Raw genomic sequence first — 17,437 nt, 5'->3', positions numbered from 1 at the left:
TTCTTCAACGAATGAATACTTCTTGCCTGACAGTACATCAGAAATCTTGCACATTGTGTAATATCCGCTGTTCTTGTTCAACACATTTTCCATTTTAGCAAAGGCAAGTTTGCCCACTTCACCTTTCACACGACTTAAATCACTTACAACTGATTTCACCAATTCTATTTGAGTTGACATAGGACATCCACGTTGTTCCAGGGAAGTGATAATTCGTGGCAGAAATCCAAAATTAGATCTTAAGTAGGCCAATTTCCCTTGAATTTCTGAGTGAGAGAGAAGGTCCTGGGATATTTTTATGGATGCTGCACTGTCACTATCAAAAAAATCTATGACTTTTTCCACTATTTCAAAATGTTCACAGTAATAATTACAGGCATCTAACCAGGTTCCCCACCTAGTGAGTATTGGAGCTGGTGGTAACGGTATCCCATGGGCTTCACTTTGGAATATATTCACAAGGGATGGTGATTTCAGAAATGCTTTTTTCCACATTTCCGATTAATTTATCCACGGCTGGAAAATTACCCCTTATTTCGTCTGCAACTCTGTGGCAAGCATGCGCCAAGCAGGTTACATGTACCATCTTTGAATACAGAGCCTTAAGGGAGTTTGCGGCCTTACCCATATATGGCCCTGCGTCCGTAAAAAAGAGAAGCAAAGAATCATGTTGAACACCGCTAGGCCACAGATAATTCATTGATTTGTCAAATAATTTGGCTATGGTGGAGAAGTTTGCTTTCTCCAAGACTTCACAATTTAAAAGGAAAATGTCATCACTGTTTTCTTCATTCATTTCCCCAACAATTACATTTGCAACATAGCGACCCATGCAATCTGTGGTCTCAGATTTTTTTCCCGTCCAGTTTTGCTCGTATGGCATCAATAGTTTTGTTGTAACATGATTCAATATAATTTTTTCTAATTGTCGACTCATCTGGGATGGATTTTCCAGTGTATTTCTGCAGGAAATCTCGGAAGACATTATTATTGAGTTTTTGGAATGAGATGTTTGCCGAGACAAAAGCTTGACATAGCTCTTCGTAAAACAATGAATTCGCTGAGTTTGCACTAGTGCACTGCCCGAGAAGCATTTGTTGTTTTTTTCTTTCTCCTGCTTGAAGAATTCGTTTATGTTTCTCTCTGTTCACATGTTGGTCCACGGTGAATCTCTTCTCTGCTGAAATCTTCACTTCACAAATTTTATAGTACAATATAGTACCACCACTAAAAAATACAGTGTCGCCATACTCCGATACAAACTATTTTAATTTCGCGGAATTGCTTGTTTTTAATTTCGGCATGGCAAAATAGAAATATTACTTCAGTACCTCTAAACGACTACCTTCCGCTCTGTGAATGACTGAATTGTAACCAGTACACAAGTACCAGTGACAGTGCGAACCTCAGGCAGGTAATTTCACCCCTACATTCTTTTAGAGCACAAAGTCTGTCTTAAAATAGATATGACCGGTTAGTTGGACGAGTCCAAATGTTTAACAGAACATGAATAGAGGAGGCCACAATGCAACAGATTTCCAAGAATTCATAGATTTCGTGCTTCAGAAACATAATTTTACTAATATTAACAATAATGCAATCAAAATCGCTAAAAATGACAAAAACCCGGATTTGTTCTTAAAATATGACTAATAAAGGTAAAGGTATCCCCGTAACTTGCCATGAAGGCACTTGGGGGGCATGGAGGTAGAGCCCCATGCTTTCCATGACCTCGGCACTAGAATGAGGTGGTGTGGTCGGCACCACGCTCTGACCGCCTTTTACCCCCGGGAAAGACCCGGTACTCAATTTTATAGGAGGCTGAGAAAATATGACTAATAGAAAGTAATAATCCGTAAAAAATGCCCTATCAGAGAAAAGTGTCCAAATTGCATAAAAAATGACCCATCAAATTGGTTTAATTTCACTGAAGATGATATGAGCTACATTTATCTTCCATAGAGCATTGTCCTAGCATCATCAGAAAAAAGATGCAAAGTCATCGAAATCCGGGCCCTACTCATAACTTTATTGCTTTGCTGTGGTCGTGCCAGAGAATCAGTCCCATTCCGAGGCGTATTGTAAGGTTTCGTAACAAGCTTTTTTTTTACGGTGATGGGTTGTTAACACTTCGCCCAACCCCCAATCTGGAGGATCACCCCTTATCGGCTGTCCACGACTGCTTATTCAATATATTCGCAGCTACCCTCCATATCTGGAGGCCGTCTCCTCTATCCGCAACCTGAGGACGCGCCATGCCGTGGTGATATGGACCCACAATATTCTGTATTGAGACAATGTACCGATTATATTAAATATGGTTATGGGTAATCGAAATGGAGACTTGACGCGATACACTAACTGACAACTTGACGTAAAATTCACTTCACTTTGCTCTTCTTGCAGCGCGTGTAACAATTTCACAGCAGACGAGCAGGAGCCTGTTTCATAAAAGCTACAAAACTACAAGCAACAAGTTTACAGAGTAGGGAATAGTTCTTGTAATTTCTGTTTCATAAAAATTCACCGTGCAATTATATCACTAGAGCTGCCTTACAACTCCCGTGACGTCATTTAATATCATATTACTACACAAAATAAATGAAAATAAAACATTATTTTTCAGGCCTTTTGCATGGCCACCACGAAACAACTTATAGCCGAAAAGTGGAAAGAGATCCATGAACTGACTTCAAGTACAGAGCTAGTTCTAAGGAATAAAAACTACCAGTAGGGGAGAGGGAGACAGGTTGGCTCAAATTTTCATTTTGTTTTTCTGTTATTTGGATAGCATTTTATTAAATCCTGAAAGATGGTCGTTCTACATGGTTCTTTGGTTATGTGGAGAGATATTTGAATTTAGATTTCATCACTATTTAAATTTGAAATTTTGTATTATTTTGAAACGAGCAGATTGAGCCAACTGACCCCGTCCTGGAGGCAAGTTAACATATTATATGGAGTAGATTAGCTGCATGTTAAATAAGAGCAAATTCCATATAATATTAGATTTTTTTAAATTTAGAACTTATTTCTTTACACAGGTAAACGATTCAGTATGATGAACACACATAAATATAATGTAACTATGGAGTTAAACACTCAGATAAAAGAAGAACTGAATCCTAGAAAAACAAGGTAGGAAAATTAATTTGGACTTGTAAATGACTGTATATCATATTGGCTTATTAAAATATGTCTGAGAAGGAGTTTATGCAAACAAACTTTCTGTTTCTATCTGTAAAATTTGTATGTGCCTAATTTACATTCCTGGCACTGTATCCGCCATTCACTTGGTGCACATTCTGAGTAAGATTTAACACAATACAGGCAATATGTCTCTCTCTGTTTTCTTCGTTACTTTCCCTTGTCTTTCGACTGGTCTTAGGATTTCTTTTCTCACTACTACACGTATAGCCTCCTCTTGTATTTTTATTGAAAAAATTCATTATTACTTCTCGATTTTCTCTCCTCTAATGCTTTTATAACTGGAGAGTCAGTAATTATCGCAATAGACAATTTTCCCCTTATGTCCTCAGCCGTAGCCTACAATACCAAGTGAGAGTTTGGTATGGGATATTAAAATCCATTGGCCTTTGGCCATACTTCTGTTTTCGAACTTTTCAGCACTGACAGCTCGTAACTTCATATCAGGAGAAGTGGCTGCTCTGTCAGTTCTTTTATAAGTCCTCATTTTCTCATTCACTGCAATGAACATGTATTTTTAATGTTTCAATTAGTTAAATTGAATTTATATAATAACAAATTTTATGAATAAGTAAATTATGTATTATATGTATAATTTATGTAATCATTTAAAGTAATACATCGGGGTAGATTAAACACCGTGCCAATCTGCCCCTAACAACTGTGCCAACTTGCCTCTGGTCTAGATATTTAATTGGGTTAAAAATTACGAATTAGGACAATGAATGATCGAAATGAAATTAACACGAAACAGAACCAATTAAATGAACTTTCCAACGATATATTTAAAGTTCGCCTAATATTACACATGTACCCTGTAAAAAAATAATCACGAGATGGTGAAAATTTACTTATCTTGCTGCAAAAACAACTTTATGACTTCCTTCCTTTACCGCTTGTCACAAATGTCAGACGCTTCCGTAGAGCGTGCTTTATAAAGTAGGGATCATATTGTTTGCGTGAATTATTTTATTTATTTATTCATTATGTTCCTAATAATTGAAACATAAAATATAATATATACAGAAAAACTTTAGCTCGCCCCTGAAAGAGTAGAACTCGTGCTCAGGGGCAGATTCCTGAATTGAAATTAATAATTATACAATACAATTTGTCTTATGTTTACTATGCAATTATAGCATATAAATTTAAATTTACAATTTTTCAATTTTTATAAAGTCCATACATAACTTTTTAAATTTAATATTAGAACTATTAGAATTGACAAGTTTAGGATATTTAAATATAAATTTGTTATATATTCTTGGGCCTAAATTACTACTACGATTAAATACTGTAACAGTGTTGCATTTTGGTTCAAACAATCTTAAAGATGCTTCAATCCGTCGCTTAACTACCGAAATAAAACTGGTATGCCAACGTGCCTCTGTAGCAAATCCGCCTCCAACTCCCCTACTCTAGACGCGCTTCGAAGCCGAACCTAAGAAGAAGGGCAATGATAAGTAAAACAACAAATGTGTATAGGAAACTGTGACAGTGTTGAATGAAATTCAAAATTTGCTTTTGAACATGGTGGGCAAAGTTTCACCATCAGTTCAAGGGACTGAAGATGCCTGATTCCCTGGAAGAAATTACTGATGATGAAAATAATCTTGATTTTCAAGATACAGAACTACTTCAGTATCTCACTCAAACTGCAAAAGAATGCCTACGCCTACAACGCAAAGTGAGAACCATCACAGGCAAGAGATAGGCTACGTTTTACCCACGCAATACATGTCAAAATTAATATTTATGCTGACATTGTGGTTAATAAAGTTAATTTATTATATATGAGCTTCGATTATAATCACATTGAGAAATTTATTGTAAATCTGTTATTGTCATTATTATCATCACCATCATCATCATCATCATCATCATCATCTCAGTTTGTAATTGAACGACGCGATATCAAATACTAAATTATTTAGCGTCGATGGGATTGGTGACAGCGAGATGGCATTTGGCGAGACGAGACCGAATATAGATTATCTGGCATTCTCTTTACAATTGAGAAAAACCTCTGAAAAAGCCAACCGGTTAATGAGCCCAACCGGGAATAGAACCCACGCTCGAACGTAACCTCGGATCGGCAGACAAGCGCCTCAGCTGACTATGCTACGATTATTATTATTATTACTATTATTATTATTACTATTATTACTATTATTATTATTACTATTATTATTATTACTATTATTATTATTACTATTATTACTATTATTACTATTATTATTATTATTATTATTATTATTATTATTATTATTATTATTACCTGTATTATTATTAAGTTTTACTTAATAAACAAATTTCAGGAAGTGAAAGAATATTGGTTGTAGAAGCGTTCCAAGTCACAACTTTTAACAAAATAAGACAAATCACTCGTTCATTAAATTTATGTAAGTATCGAATCCAATGTTTACTCTCAATCTATACACCTTTCCATGACGCACTTGAATAACATTACACTCCTCATGGCTTTCTGAATCATTAGACCACATGCCGAAAACGTGAAGTAAACTTGTATCTACTTGGCAACCAAATTCGGGCTAGTACGTTTTCACTATTATTATCACTGCTTCTTACAAGCAGTAATTATTATTTATGAAACAAGACACTAGTACACTGAGCTTAAAACACTTGTAATAATATTAGTTGATGCAACTCGTTACTTGTAACGTACAGCAGTAGTTTTATGAAACACAAACTTGTAAAACTACCGTACTGAAGATAACAAGTCAAACACTAGTATTACAAGACTATTAACTTTTATGAAATATGTCCCCGATCGTTGCTACAATACGCGACAACCGATCACCAGATTTGATAAGGTAGGTCTTAGTACTCTTTCTGCAAAGATTGTGCTGCATGTTTTTCGATATCAGATGCAATTTTTCACTAAAAATATCAATTAATTGTTCTGTTCTCCGTTGATGAATCAAGAATGCCCTCATTTCCTCTTCCCCTTCTATTCTCTCTCACTCATAAAACTAATTCCCGATTCGTAAGCTCAAAAACGGAAAAGTAAATAAGATGGTAAAAATTTTGCAATAAATATTAAAACAGTTTATTCTATCCTTAGTCATTATTGTGTACAAAGATGGACATCCAAGTCTAACAAATTTATAGCCGAGCAACAAACGCTTCAAAGTGCGCAGAAACCAAGAGCCATTAGCGGTCAGACTGCAGTGGAAGATAAATCATTTGTCTGTAGTCTATTGAAGAGCGCTGATCTGCTTCTGTGAAGTATGGTTTACTCTAGATAGTGTAATATAAGATTGTTCCAATCGCACTACGTTAATGTATTTTAGAGTGATCTTAAAGTGTGAAATGTCCTAGCTCTCTCACGTCACGCGTTATCAGGTAGTGGGTGTGAAAAAATGACATCGTGCGTAACATAAGACCGGAAGCGCTGTGTTTTGTCTGTTACCACACTACATCAGACGTAACTTTACAGGAAAACAGAAATTAATTATCGCATAAAACGGAATAAGTAGCCTATGGTATGATTGATCCAAACTCTCTTATTTTAGTTTAATAATATTGTCAGTCCTTCACTTGAAAAAGTAGTTTGCCTAGTAACAGAATGCTGTTTTCTACAACTAACTAAATCATTTTCACGATGTTTGAGCATCTGCATGTACAACAATGTAATACCACAGTCTAGTATATACAGTCACGAAGCTTGGGATGATTTTTTGCATTTCTCGCGATAGTTGCTAGCCGCTTGGAGCGTTTGAGTACTAGGAACAATAGACTGTGCCACTGCCATCGTGATCTAATACAGACCGTAAGGCAAACCATGTGACTCGCTTAACCCGATCACGAAGGGCGACGTTTGAACCATATAGATTAGTTGGAATGCATAAAGAGTAACATATATTTCTCTAAAATGTAGCGTAATTGCATTAATAAAATTTAAAATAATGATTATAGAAACACTTCAAACATAATTCACACGCGAGTTAAGGTGTAATATTATTTTTAGTGTGAAAATTACGTTGTTCGTATGTGTAATACTGGCCTTTATTTCGATTAAATATTGCGAAATTCTTGTACATTCATTTATACACAATTCAATAATTTTCAGTTGCACCGCTTGGATATTTAGTTATGTTGATATTATAGGTTATGTTTACTGTACCAGTTGCCCCTTTATCTAATCTTAGTGGTCTTCAATGCCCTGCCATTACATATGTGTGTTATGTCATATCAAAATTTAGGTTATATTTACTATATTTAACTTATAGGCTATTCCTATATTCGCAATTATACATTATAATTAAATTTAATGGCATGTATGATACACCGCTCATTCAGTTTGTATTTTAATAGACTACTACAATTGAGTACTGAATTATTGTATTTATCTACTACCTAAGAAACGAAGAATCACAATCGTACGTAGACTAATTCCATAGGAGTGGTATGGTAGGCCTAAATATTCGATCTACAATTACGGAAGGTAGATGTGCTAAATTAAAATCACAATATAAATTCTTTTTTATTAAACCTCAAAATAGTTTCCATTCTAAACTTTAAGGGCCGTATTCATAGACATTTTTAGCGCGGGCTTCCGGTAGATGATCAGCGTTTTTCGTATTCATAAACTAGTGTTAGCGATAGGATATGATTTGAATTCTGTACTAGTAACCAGTGGATACCCGGCTATCCACTGGTTACTAGTACAGAAAATAACACAGTTTAGTAATTATTTCTGCGACAAATTCTGCAATAAGAAGTAAACGGAACTTATGGACACATTACACTAAATAAAACTTAGCAATGATACGCAATAAAGTTATAATAACATATATCACTGACCCCCATACACTGAAATAGAAAAACCGAACATACGTTACGGCCTGGTCTAGATCGAAAAGGCAATTGACTGTGCCGTATTTCGCATTGTTATGAAAAGTTGTGTAAACTGTGAAATGTTCGTTATCGGTTGTAATAGCTGTAAATGGCTAAAATACAATAATTTTAATAATAATATGGGACAAGGAGACGTTTGTATTACTATAAATTGTAAGAAAAAGAGGTCAGAGTTATCCTTCTTCCGAAAGATCCAGGAAGGTGAGTTTATAAAATATAATTTACATACTTTATGAAAATAATATATAAACCTTATGCATTTCATATTTCAATAGTGGAAGGAAGTTGTTAATTTTTTCAAAAGAACACAATATCGAAAGTACAATACATTTTATCGTCTCCTAGGGAAAGTTTCTGTGATGAGGCGATAGTAGTGATCCTGGTTGTTACAAACTATCTATGGATGCATATTTATTAAGTTAAGGATTGAGCTTCGTGACTGTATATACTAGACAGTGGTAATACTGTTATCACTCCGGGATTTGTTGACGGACATCCAGAAAGACGAATGTTGTCATTGGCAACTTAATAACTAAGGAAGACAAACGTGTCCACTCCAACATTCCATAAGCCAGAAACAATATTCCCTGCCCCCTTTAGACCACCCATCCCTTCCTCAGATTAAGACCTCAGTCTCGATCGGGCCATATGTCATTACTATCATCACACAGTCAGTCAAAGTCTCCCAAACGGAGGCAACTCAACCTGTCTGTGGCTTTGTAAGGCGCCACGACAGTCGGGATGATTCTGTTCTGAAGCAATGAGCCACGGACCTCCATACTCCCTGATGCAAATTTAATTGAAAACACTGGAGCTTTGGTTTTCGCGGGTCGCCTTGAAGACTTAATCGAATGTCACTCGCACAGCTCAAAGGCTCGGATGAATTCTATGTCTAGCGAGGAGTGCGACGGCTCCCTCTACCCGCTCGCTTGTAACATCTTCAGTGACCCCCATGTATTGCGGCATTCCTCCCCCTCATATGGTAGCTATTGGGCTACGTCCATTTTCTTATTTGCCTCTTCAAAATTTCCTTTATGTTTCTTCAAACAGAACGGCGAAAATATGGGTGAGAAAGTGGTCAATAAACTTGGAGCTCATACAGAAACTTCCTCTGAGCCCCAACTTCCCTTACAAGGAAGCGCGAACCAGTAACTTTTAAGTATTTCTCCTACTTTCATTGTCAGTGTCATCATTTTTACTTAGGTTTATTAATGAAGACATTTTATGTTACAGCAGACAATGACATATTACTTACATCTGTACAACACGAAAGCAATCAAAGGTAAGTCGATGATTCTTTGATGTGCAAATCATGTGAAAGAATAATTAGTTGGTTGTATTGCTAATTCATGTTTTATTGCAGTAATTTTCATTGCAATTCTTCTGAATAACTATTCTTAAATGACAGAACTACTTAGAACTGCTTGCAGTGAATTATTTTTAATCTCCCGCAATATTGACATGTGCACTAGGAAAGTCGAGCGTAATTAGTAGAGTAAATACTATTAGCACAGCCGCCTGCTAAGTACACCGCTTTCCAAAACTACGGTAAAACGTTCATGCGATTATTATTAAGAAACTATTAATGATACAATAACTTGATGCATACCGTTTTTCTTAAGAATCTTGAAGTTTTTGTCGCCATTATAAACACTCAATGCAGGACCCATTTTTACACGGCTTACATCAACACTTCTTCTTCTTCTTCTTCTTCTTCTTCTTCTTCTTCTTACTTTCACGGATTAGGCATGCGACCTGTTCCTGCTTCATTCAACTTCTTCCTTCGACTTCCTGGATCTTTCCTCTCTCGTGGACGATATCTCAGTTGATTTTCATAGATTATATTCCTTAAAGATTCGTCTCAACCCAGTAATTTCTTTATAGCGCATTTTCTGATCTTGCTATGAGGACCTGACTGTCTGTAAAGAATATGAAATTTAAATATGCATCAACACGATAATAAATGAATATAAATTTAAAGCATAGCATTTAGTTCTACGTTCATGCCTTGAAGCTCTCTCAGGTGAGTTTCACCAAACAGGATCTGAGAAAAATCTTTGTATGGCGCTCGAGACTGTCCAACACACTCTGCAGCATGACTCGTAGGATTTTTTTCGTTTCGGTTCGAATTTTGTCCTTCAATCTTGTATCGTGTGATTCGTTCTTGATTCACTTTTCCCATTAGTTAATCATGCAGGAAGAAATCAGCTTCTATAGAACAGCGAGAAATCACATGTTGCAGAAATATTTCTCTTAAAGTCAGCATGGATTGGATGTAAATGTAAATGATGATGTAAGATACGTCTAACACTTCTGTCTGACCTACCGAAGGCTTGTGAATGCTGAAGAACAGACCGGCGAGGACTCCGCTGAACACCGTCCTCACTCTACGTGCGGCTCCAGGGCGACCAGAAAGCTTCTTATTGGTGGCTGACGCATTTCTCTTAAATGTATAAAATCTAATTCAGGATTACGTGACGAGTTGGAACGTTCCCATTTCTTCCCCTGTCAAAGTGACGCCTAAAAGAAGTGTTTGAGTAGCCGAGTCATCAAGCAGGCCTATTCTTATAAGACCGCAGTGGGCTATAACAGACAGCCACAAGATTTATTTGTGGATACGTCGCTGATAGAATTGCTGTTAAGGTAGACACGCAGGCAAAACAAACGAGAACACTCCACTCGCTCGCGCCATGCACGCCTTGTCCGTTCTGACGCTCGTCTTCAAGACGTGCCCTAAACTCTTTACTACGTTCAGCATTTGCTTTAGGCACACCAAACGATTCGTCTCGATGTTCGCTATCATTCTGATGCCATCTCATCTATTTCGTATTGGTTTTTGACCGAAAATCTTTGACATTTTGAAGTTCTGTCGCCGAATTTCACTTCATACCCGCACCATTCGCTTGTTTTAAATGCAGTGTACAGCAGTCTATTATACCGTAAAGAAGTCTTCATTCCCCTTCTAATGACACTTCAATCATCAAATACGTCCACTCAGTCTGAAGTCACAGTCGATACTAAAATAAAACGGCATGTCGAAAAGTATCGCGTGTCTTTTTCGTTATGTCATCCATACTTTGGACCGAAAAAGTATACATATTCGCGTCAACAATGCTTCTATGGCAAAAGCCCGAAATTCATTTACCAATGTTCCATCATTACTAAATGATACTAATTACTCGAAACATTGGTAGTAAGGAAATGCTGCCAACTTTAACGGGTTAGGTACAGCTTACAGCAGTAAAATTTTGGAAATAATCAACATTTTGTTCCTGCATTGCTGTATCTTGTACAATAATGAAAATTAGTATGTATAAAACACTGTCCTTCTGCTATAAAATATATGTAGGATTTAAAAAATATATTTATATATATATATATATATTTTTTTTTTTTTTTTCAAAATTCTAAATTGTAGCATTTCACTATGCAGTGATGAAGTTTTTCCCTCATAACTCAAAAACTTTCCAACATTCTGCGTTGAATTTTTTTGTGTGTATTTATGCATGGCACATCTACAATATGATGCAAAATCGCGTCTCTATCTATGATAGATTGTCTGATAAAATATAAAGTCATTTAAAATTTTTGAAATATCAATATCTTCTTCTAAAACAAAATTAAAAAAAAATTATTTATTAAGGACTGTAGTTGAAAGAGCATTACATTGTAAACATGAGTTTCAGAAATAAAATAAAAGAGAGCCAACATGAAAAAGTTAAAAATTTAATGAGTTATGTGGAAAATGCTTCATCACTGCACAGTAAACTGCTACCATTTTTAATTTTGAAAAAAGAATATATATATATATATATATATATATATATATTAAATCGTAACAATATATTTTTTCATGTAACAGAAGGACAGTGTTTTAAACATACCAATTTTTATTTTTGTACAATATACATTAATAGAAGAAAAAATGTCGAGTATTTGCAAGAAGTTTGCTGCTGTAAGCTGTACTTAACACCTTAAATCGGCTAATTTTTTTCACAGACCTTAAAATCTCTAAATGCATACAATCGCAGCAACGATTCGATGTCTTCATGGTATTATGTGTACATAAGGCACATAAATTGCAACTTTCACTTATTCCCAAAGGAGAAAGTCACATGGTATCAAGTCTGGTTATCTGGGAGGTCAAGGGCGATAGGCCAGGTCAGCGGCGGTAGCACGTCCAATCGAACGATGTGGTAGATGTTAAATTTGGAAATGTCTATGAAACAATATTGAATTTGTTTTTTCAAACTGCAGAAGGCAAAATGATTTATATTGTAGAGTTTGCATGTTGCAACAATGTCTCTCGTGAAAGTGGAAATAATACATTTTCCGAAACTTAGAACTTGGAAACTTTCAGAGTTTGACTATTAAATTACGTGTATGATGTTAGTGTCACATTAACGATTACAGAATAATGATCACATGAAAGTGCTGCCATCTTTTTTATACACAGTGGTAAGGTGCAATGCTCGTCCTACTTAACTTAGTTTTGGCACAACTAATTTAGGTTTCTCGAGATTTTACCCAACTGTAAACCAAATTTCATTAAATTCCATGGTGAATTCTCGAACTGATCTCGTCAAATATCATTATTGCCAACTGGTCAACAAAAAATAGGAAGAAATATAAGTATAGTTATACTAACCGGTCAACTCGGCTGTCAGTCAAATAGTTTAGCTTCAATCGGCAGGGAAGCAATAGGCTAATATAAACCTTGAATCGTTCCAGTCTGACGTTGACCGGTTTACAAATGCCGAATGCGATTAACAGAGATTCTGAAGATGTGCTCATCGGTGGAATCTGCCTGAACAACAGATTATATCAAGAGGAAATGCAGCGATATTTGGGATGTTGCGTAGAACAACATCAGAAAATATTAAAGTGAGTCAAAAGTAATTTTAACTACTTTATTTAATATAATGGCAAATGTTTACAGAGGCACACAAAACGAAATCTGTAACTCCTATTCATAATTAAATAACAAATGGCTGGTTTGCCTGCAAGATGAAATTGTACTTCTCGATAGTACCATTTTAGGTTAAAAAGTTGGCATTATTGTGCAAATGTACTAAAGCTTATATTGATCTATCAATAAATATTTTCTACTTAACAGTGTGTTGAATTTTGTGTTTGTTTTTCAGGATTGTGGAGGAACTGAACGCAGTGCTCAGCGTCGTCATGATGACACTCATTTTAAGTTCAGCTGGACTTTTTGCTTTCCTTGGGATGCTATTGGCGGTAAGTTTTACTTTGAAAATCAGTATAATGAAAGAAATGATTTTGTCGCAAATAAACTATAGAAAAGTTAGGGAAACAAGTTCACCTAAACTTATATACAGTAATTACAGTAAGTATTTCGTTTCAGAAAACATAAAAAATAACATTCAAGGCATAGTAGAATCTGAAGTGGAAATATTTCATAAAGCTTTAGATTTTTCTGAAGAAAAAAAAAAGGCAAGGGAGTGTGTGGTCCCTAGAAAAGAAATGGTTTCTTCATAGAAGAGCAGGCAGTTATAACTGCACGTTTTCTTAATCACGCAACTAGAAACGAAGTGAGGGAGTAGGGAAGTACAAGTTTTGTCCTCTTTCGAAACAGAACCTATTTTTCCCCAGTCCCTATCGAATATCTACAGTTTGAACCATGAAAATCTGTATCCCTTCGCACTGAATATTTATAATAATATTCATGAAACTAAACTGCCTAGAATGCATTTCATATATTTATTTGTAGAAATATTTTCCGTCACTTTCACTTATCAATGCTTTTTATTCTGAATGTCTTTTCACAGAAAATAAATCCAAAAATAAATATACAAATTGAATATAATTAGATACCGAGAACAAACTCCAGAAAGCAGTGTATTCTTTTAATACTGTATGTAAGAATTTTAATTTTAAACATTTCAGAAAATAAGACATACTGATTAGCATTTTGGGGTAAATACCCTGTAAGATAAATAACAACCATACAAAATACCATATTGGATCAAATGTCACACTTTAATTATCCAGGTTGTGATATATCCTACTGGAAAGACGAAGATACAAATAATAAACTCTAAAAATTACTAATCAAAATATGGAACCATTAGAAGAATATTAAAGAGGAAATGTAGACAAGAGATCCTGTTACATTTATGTAAACTACATTGTATACTGTCGCCCCCCTTATAAGACAATCATGGACTGTGGGAAGAGTGAAGAAAATAAAATACAAGCTCCTTAAACGAAATTCTTTCGAAGTGCATAGGCTTATACAAAAATAGTTAAAGTAAGAAATTAAAATATAAGAGAATTTTCATTTATTTTAAATAACTTGTGCAACAAAAGAAGATATACCAAAATAGAAACAACATGTTATCCAAGTGGAGGAAGGTAGGTTGTCTAAAGAAATACTTTTATAATTATTATCGAAACATAATATAATGACTGTAAAAGTTAGAATTAAATTACGGGCAAGATTAAAAAATTAAAACACAGATCTGGAATATATAATTTAATATAATAAATAATTGTAAAAGAATCGTTGTTGTACCCACAAGACGGAATAAGTCTATAACATTCGTTTCAGATAATATTTAACACGTTAGGCAATAATTTTCGATAGATTTTGCTTATATTTTTTACTCCAAGTTCGTGCCCATCCTTGTACATTCCACGTATTAAATGAGAGAGTTATTTTCCAAAGCTAGAGTCTGTGTCTATTACAGCACGAGGAAGATCTCGAATTACGAATAAAATCGGATGATTAAGGCAGTTTGAGATAGACAGTTCGACGAGGACCTATGGAAGGCTAGAGAATATAGAGAGGCTTGGTGTTTGAGACTCTAAAGACAAGAGCAGATTATAAACGAAATTAAACATTTTTCACTCTTATACGTAAATAATAAGTAATGAAGACTGACAATAGAAGTCCAGGTGTGTTGCAAAAGTGGCATATACTTAAGCACCTAAGTCAAGACACGTAATAAGCATTTTTCAGAATTATTGCAATGCTTCTCAACAATAAAAGTTTTTGCAATTTATTTTAAAAGATCTGTTGAGTCTTATTTATAGAACATTCCTAACATGCCACACGGCGCGCTGCCGAATAGATATACGATTGCCTAAAACAGGGTTCGGAAATTATTTTTATTTCTGTACTGTAAAAATATAACGTTACGAAGATGGCTGATCATATTTATTCATAATAAATTACATATATGCAGATATATATATAATTATCATTGTTAATATTATCTTCATATTTAGGAAATAACGTATTTAATAAACGTTAAAACAAATTAGATTATTTTTGTTTTCTCAAGCGTAACGTACAGGGGAGGCCACACCTATAAAAACAAAGAGGGTAGCGAAATTCTGATTTCGCCTGGGGCTATTTGAATTCCGATGAAATTAGCAAAGAAAACTATAATAATTCTGTATCTTATTAATAATAAATTTGAGTCTGTGGACATACTGGACAGTTCACTTCATTTATAACTTATGATCATAATAGACAAGAATGGAGCTTATATTTTATTAGTTTTAAAAAAGTGAATCAATATCTTTTATACTGAAATTATAGAATATCACGTTCATCTTATACAGTTAGCTAGTAGTTACTGAGATGTGCGATAGTCTGAACAGTCCATCCTCATTGGTTCACAGAAGTGGCTTCACGCCAAAAACGGGATTAAGGATTAATTATTGAAATACATAAACAAACAAAATAGAGCATCCATATGAAAGTGTTGTAATCTCTACAGGGAAACATTGGAACATTGATATTTCAGTTAATGAAAAAGAACCATCTTATTAATGTTTGAGTTATGCAGAGTGTAAATGAATACATTCTACGAACTCTAAGGGATTATAGGGGAGCGAAATATAGACAACTTTTAATCATGAACTTGCATTCGGAAAAGTCTCTTTCAAAGACTTATTTACACAAACTTTCTGCTTTGATTCACATCATTATTTTCCATTGCGTTCTTTGTATTTAAAACAGTTCAACGTGGCATCCACCAACGTTACTGCACATCTCTCAGTGATGGAGCATATTCTGGTGCACTCTTCCGAACTTTCCTGAATCTATTCACAGACTGCTACAAATGAAGCTATTACGTCCCTTCCGTATGAGCTGAAGTCTCATAAATCAGAGTTTTCAGGCGGCTCGGAAGAAAAAGGTTCAATGGGGTGATATCAGGTGAATTAGGTGAACAGGCGACTGATCTTCCTCTACCAATTCATCGCTTTTGAACTCTGGCGGTTACATGTCTGCGAGCGTCACCGCATTCTTGGCCGAACTAGTCGATCTTCCAACAACTGTAGTAAAACCAATTGCAAAAATATTCAATACAAATAGATATCTAGATGAACTGCAACTAAGGCCCTACGATGACTGCCCAGATGTTTGCTGATTGTTTCTCCGATGAATACCGTGAAGATTTTCACAATTCCACAGGTGCCTGTTCCGTTTGAACACTCTATTTCTGGTAAAGGTGGCTTCATCTGTGAACAGCAACAGAGAGGCTTCTCGTAGCACTGTTGCAACAACCACATGCAAAATTCCAATGTTCAAACAGTAGGCATGCAAGCAATATAAATTCTTAAGTTTCAAGTTTCAGTTACACTCTGTATAAATGAGTTACGATGATACGAAGTCTTGCACTACTAAAGGAGTATGATATGAAACTTTGCTTGCAGTCAGCAACGGACAGCGCAGTGATTGTAATGGCTGCCACTGCCCTGATATACTGCGTGATGGAGACGGGACTCATCTGCTGGATCGCCAATAACCTAACCACTCAGGTATGCAACACTGGGACATTCTTACTTACCAAGTCTAAAATAATTTTAAATAAGCAGAGTTATGAACATGACACGTACTTTCTTATATGTCTTACCCGTTTCGCCACAATTCAGTTCCAAAATCATATCGCGAGTATTTCTGTTTATTGCTGAAGTATTATTCTAAATGCATACTGTGCATAAAATGAATAATATAATATCTAAGCACTAAAATAAGAAAATTAATTTTAGTTTTTCCCAGAAGAGAGGAATTGCGACTTAATTATCTCTGTACAATTTCGTATCTAATTGAATAGTTTACATAAAACAACTCTACGCCCTCATATCCGTAATACCAACAGAAATTTCTTATATTGTTTTTATATTTACGAAAATCAACGTTTCGTCATGATGGAAATGTCAAACGTTACTGCTACACCTTGATCTAGTGGTTTACTTAGCCTAAGAAATGGGTTTACAGCTTAGAACTAGTAAAACTTTAACAGTAAGACCCTACCAAGTGTTTGGAATCTGAGGTTCAATTCGCAAGAAAATGTAAAAATAGTTCTATATT

At 35.1% G+C, this 17,437-nt stretch overlaps 1 protein-coding gene across 4 annotated transcripts in view; it reads left to right on the top strand.

The window, feature by feature from the left end:
• LOC138698911 (odorant receptor Or2-like) overlaps window positions 1–17,437 on the top strand; it is a 75,847-nt gene that overhangs the window by 46,370 nt on the left and 12,040 nt on the right. For 2 of the 4 annotated variants that reach the window (XM_069825133.1, XM_069825125.1), the window contains exons 2-5: window positions 9,325–9,370; window positions 12,820–12,972; window positions 13,233–13,329; window positions 16,780–16,884. In XM_069825133.1, the coding sequence (XP_069681234.1) occupies window positions 12,842–12,972; window positions 13,233–13,329; window positions 16,780–16,884 (333 nt within the window). In that variant the 5' untranslated portion in view covers window positions 9,325–9,370; window positions 12,820–12,841. Of the gene's footprint in view, window positions 1–9,321; window positions 9,371–12,819; window positions 12,973–13,232; window positions 13,330–16,779; window positions 16,885–17,437 lie in introns of all 4 variants that reach the window. The other 2 variants (XM_069825118.1, XM_069825110.1) reach the window with 1 other exon arrangement.

The sequence above is a fragment of the Periplaneta americana genome, chromosome 1, assembly GCF_040183065.1.
Source record: "Periplaneta americana isolate PAMFEO1 chromosome 1, P.americana_PAMFEO1_priV1, whole genome shotgun sequence".
NCBI classification, from domain to species: Eukaryota; Metazoa; Arthropoda; class Insecta; order Blattodea; family Blattidae; genus Periplaneta; species Periplaneta americana.
This window is presented reverse-complemented; position numbering and strand designations above follow the sequence as displayed.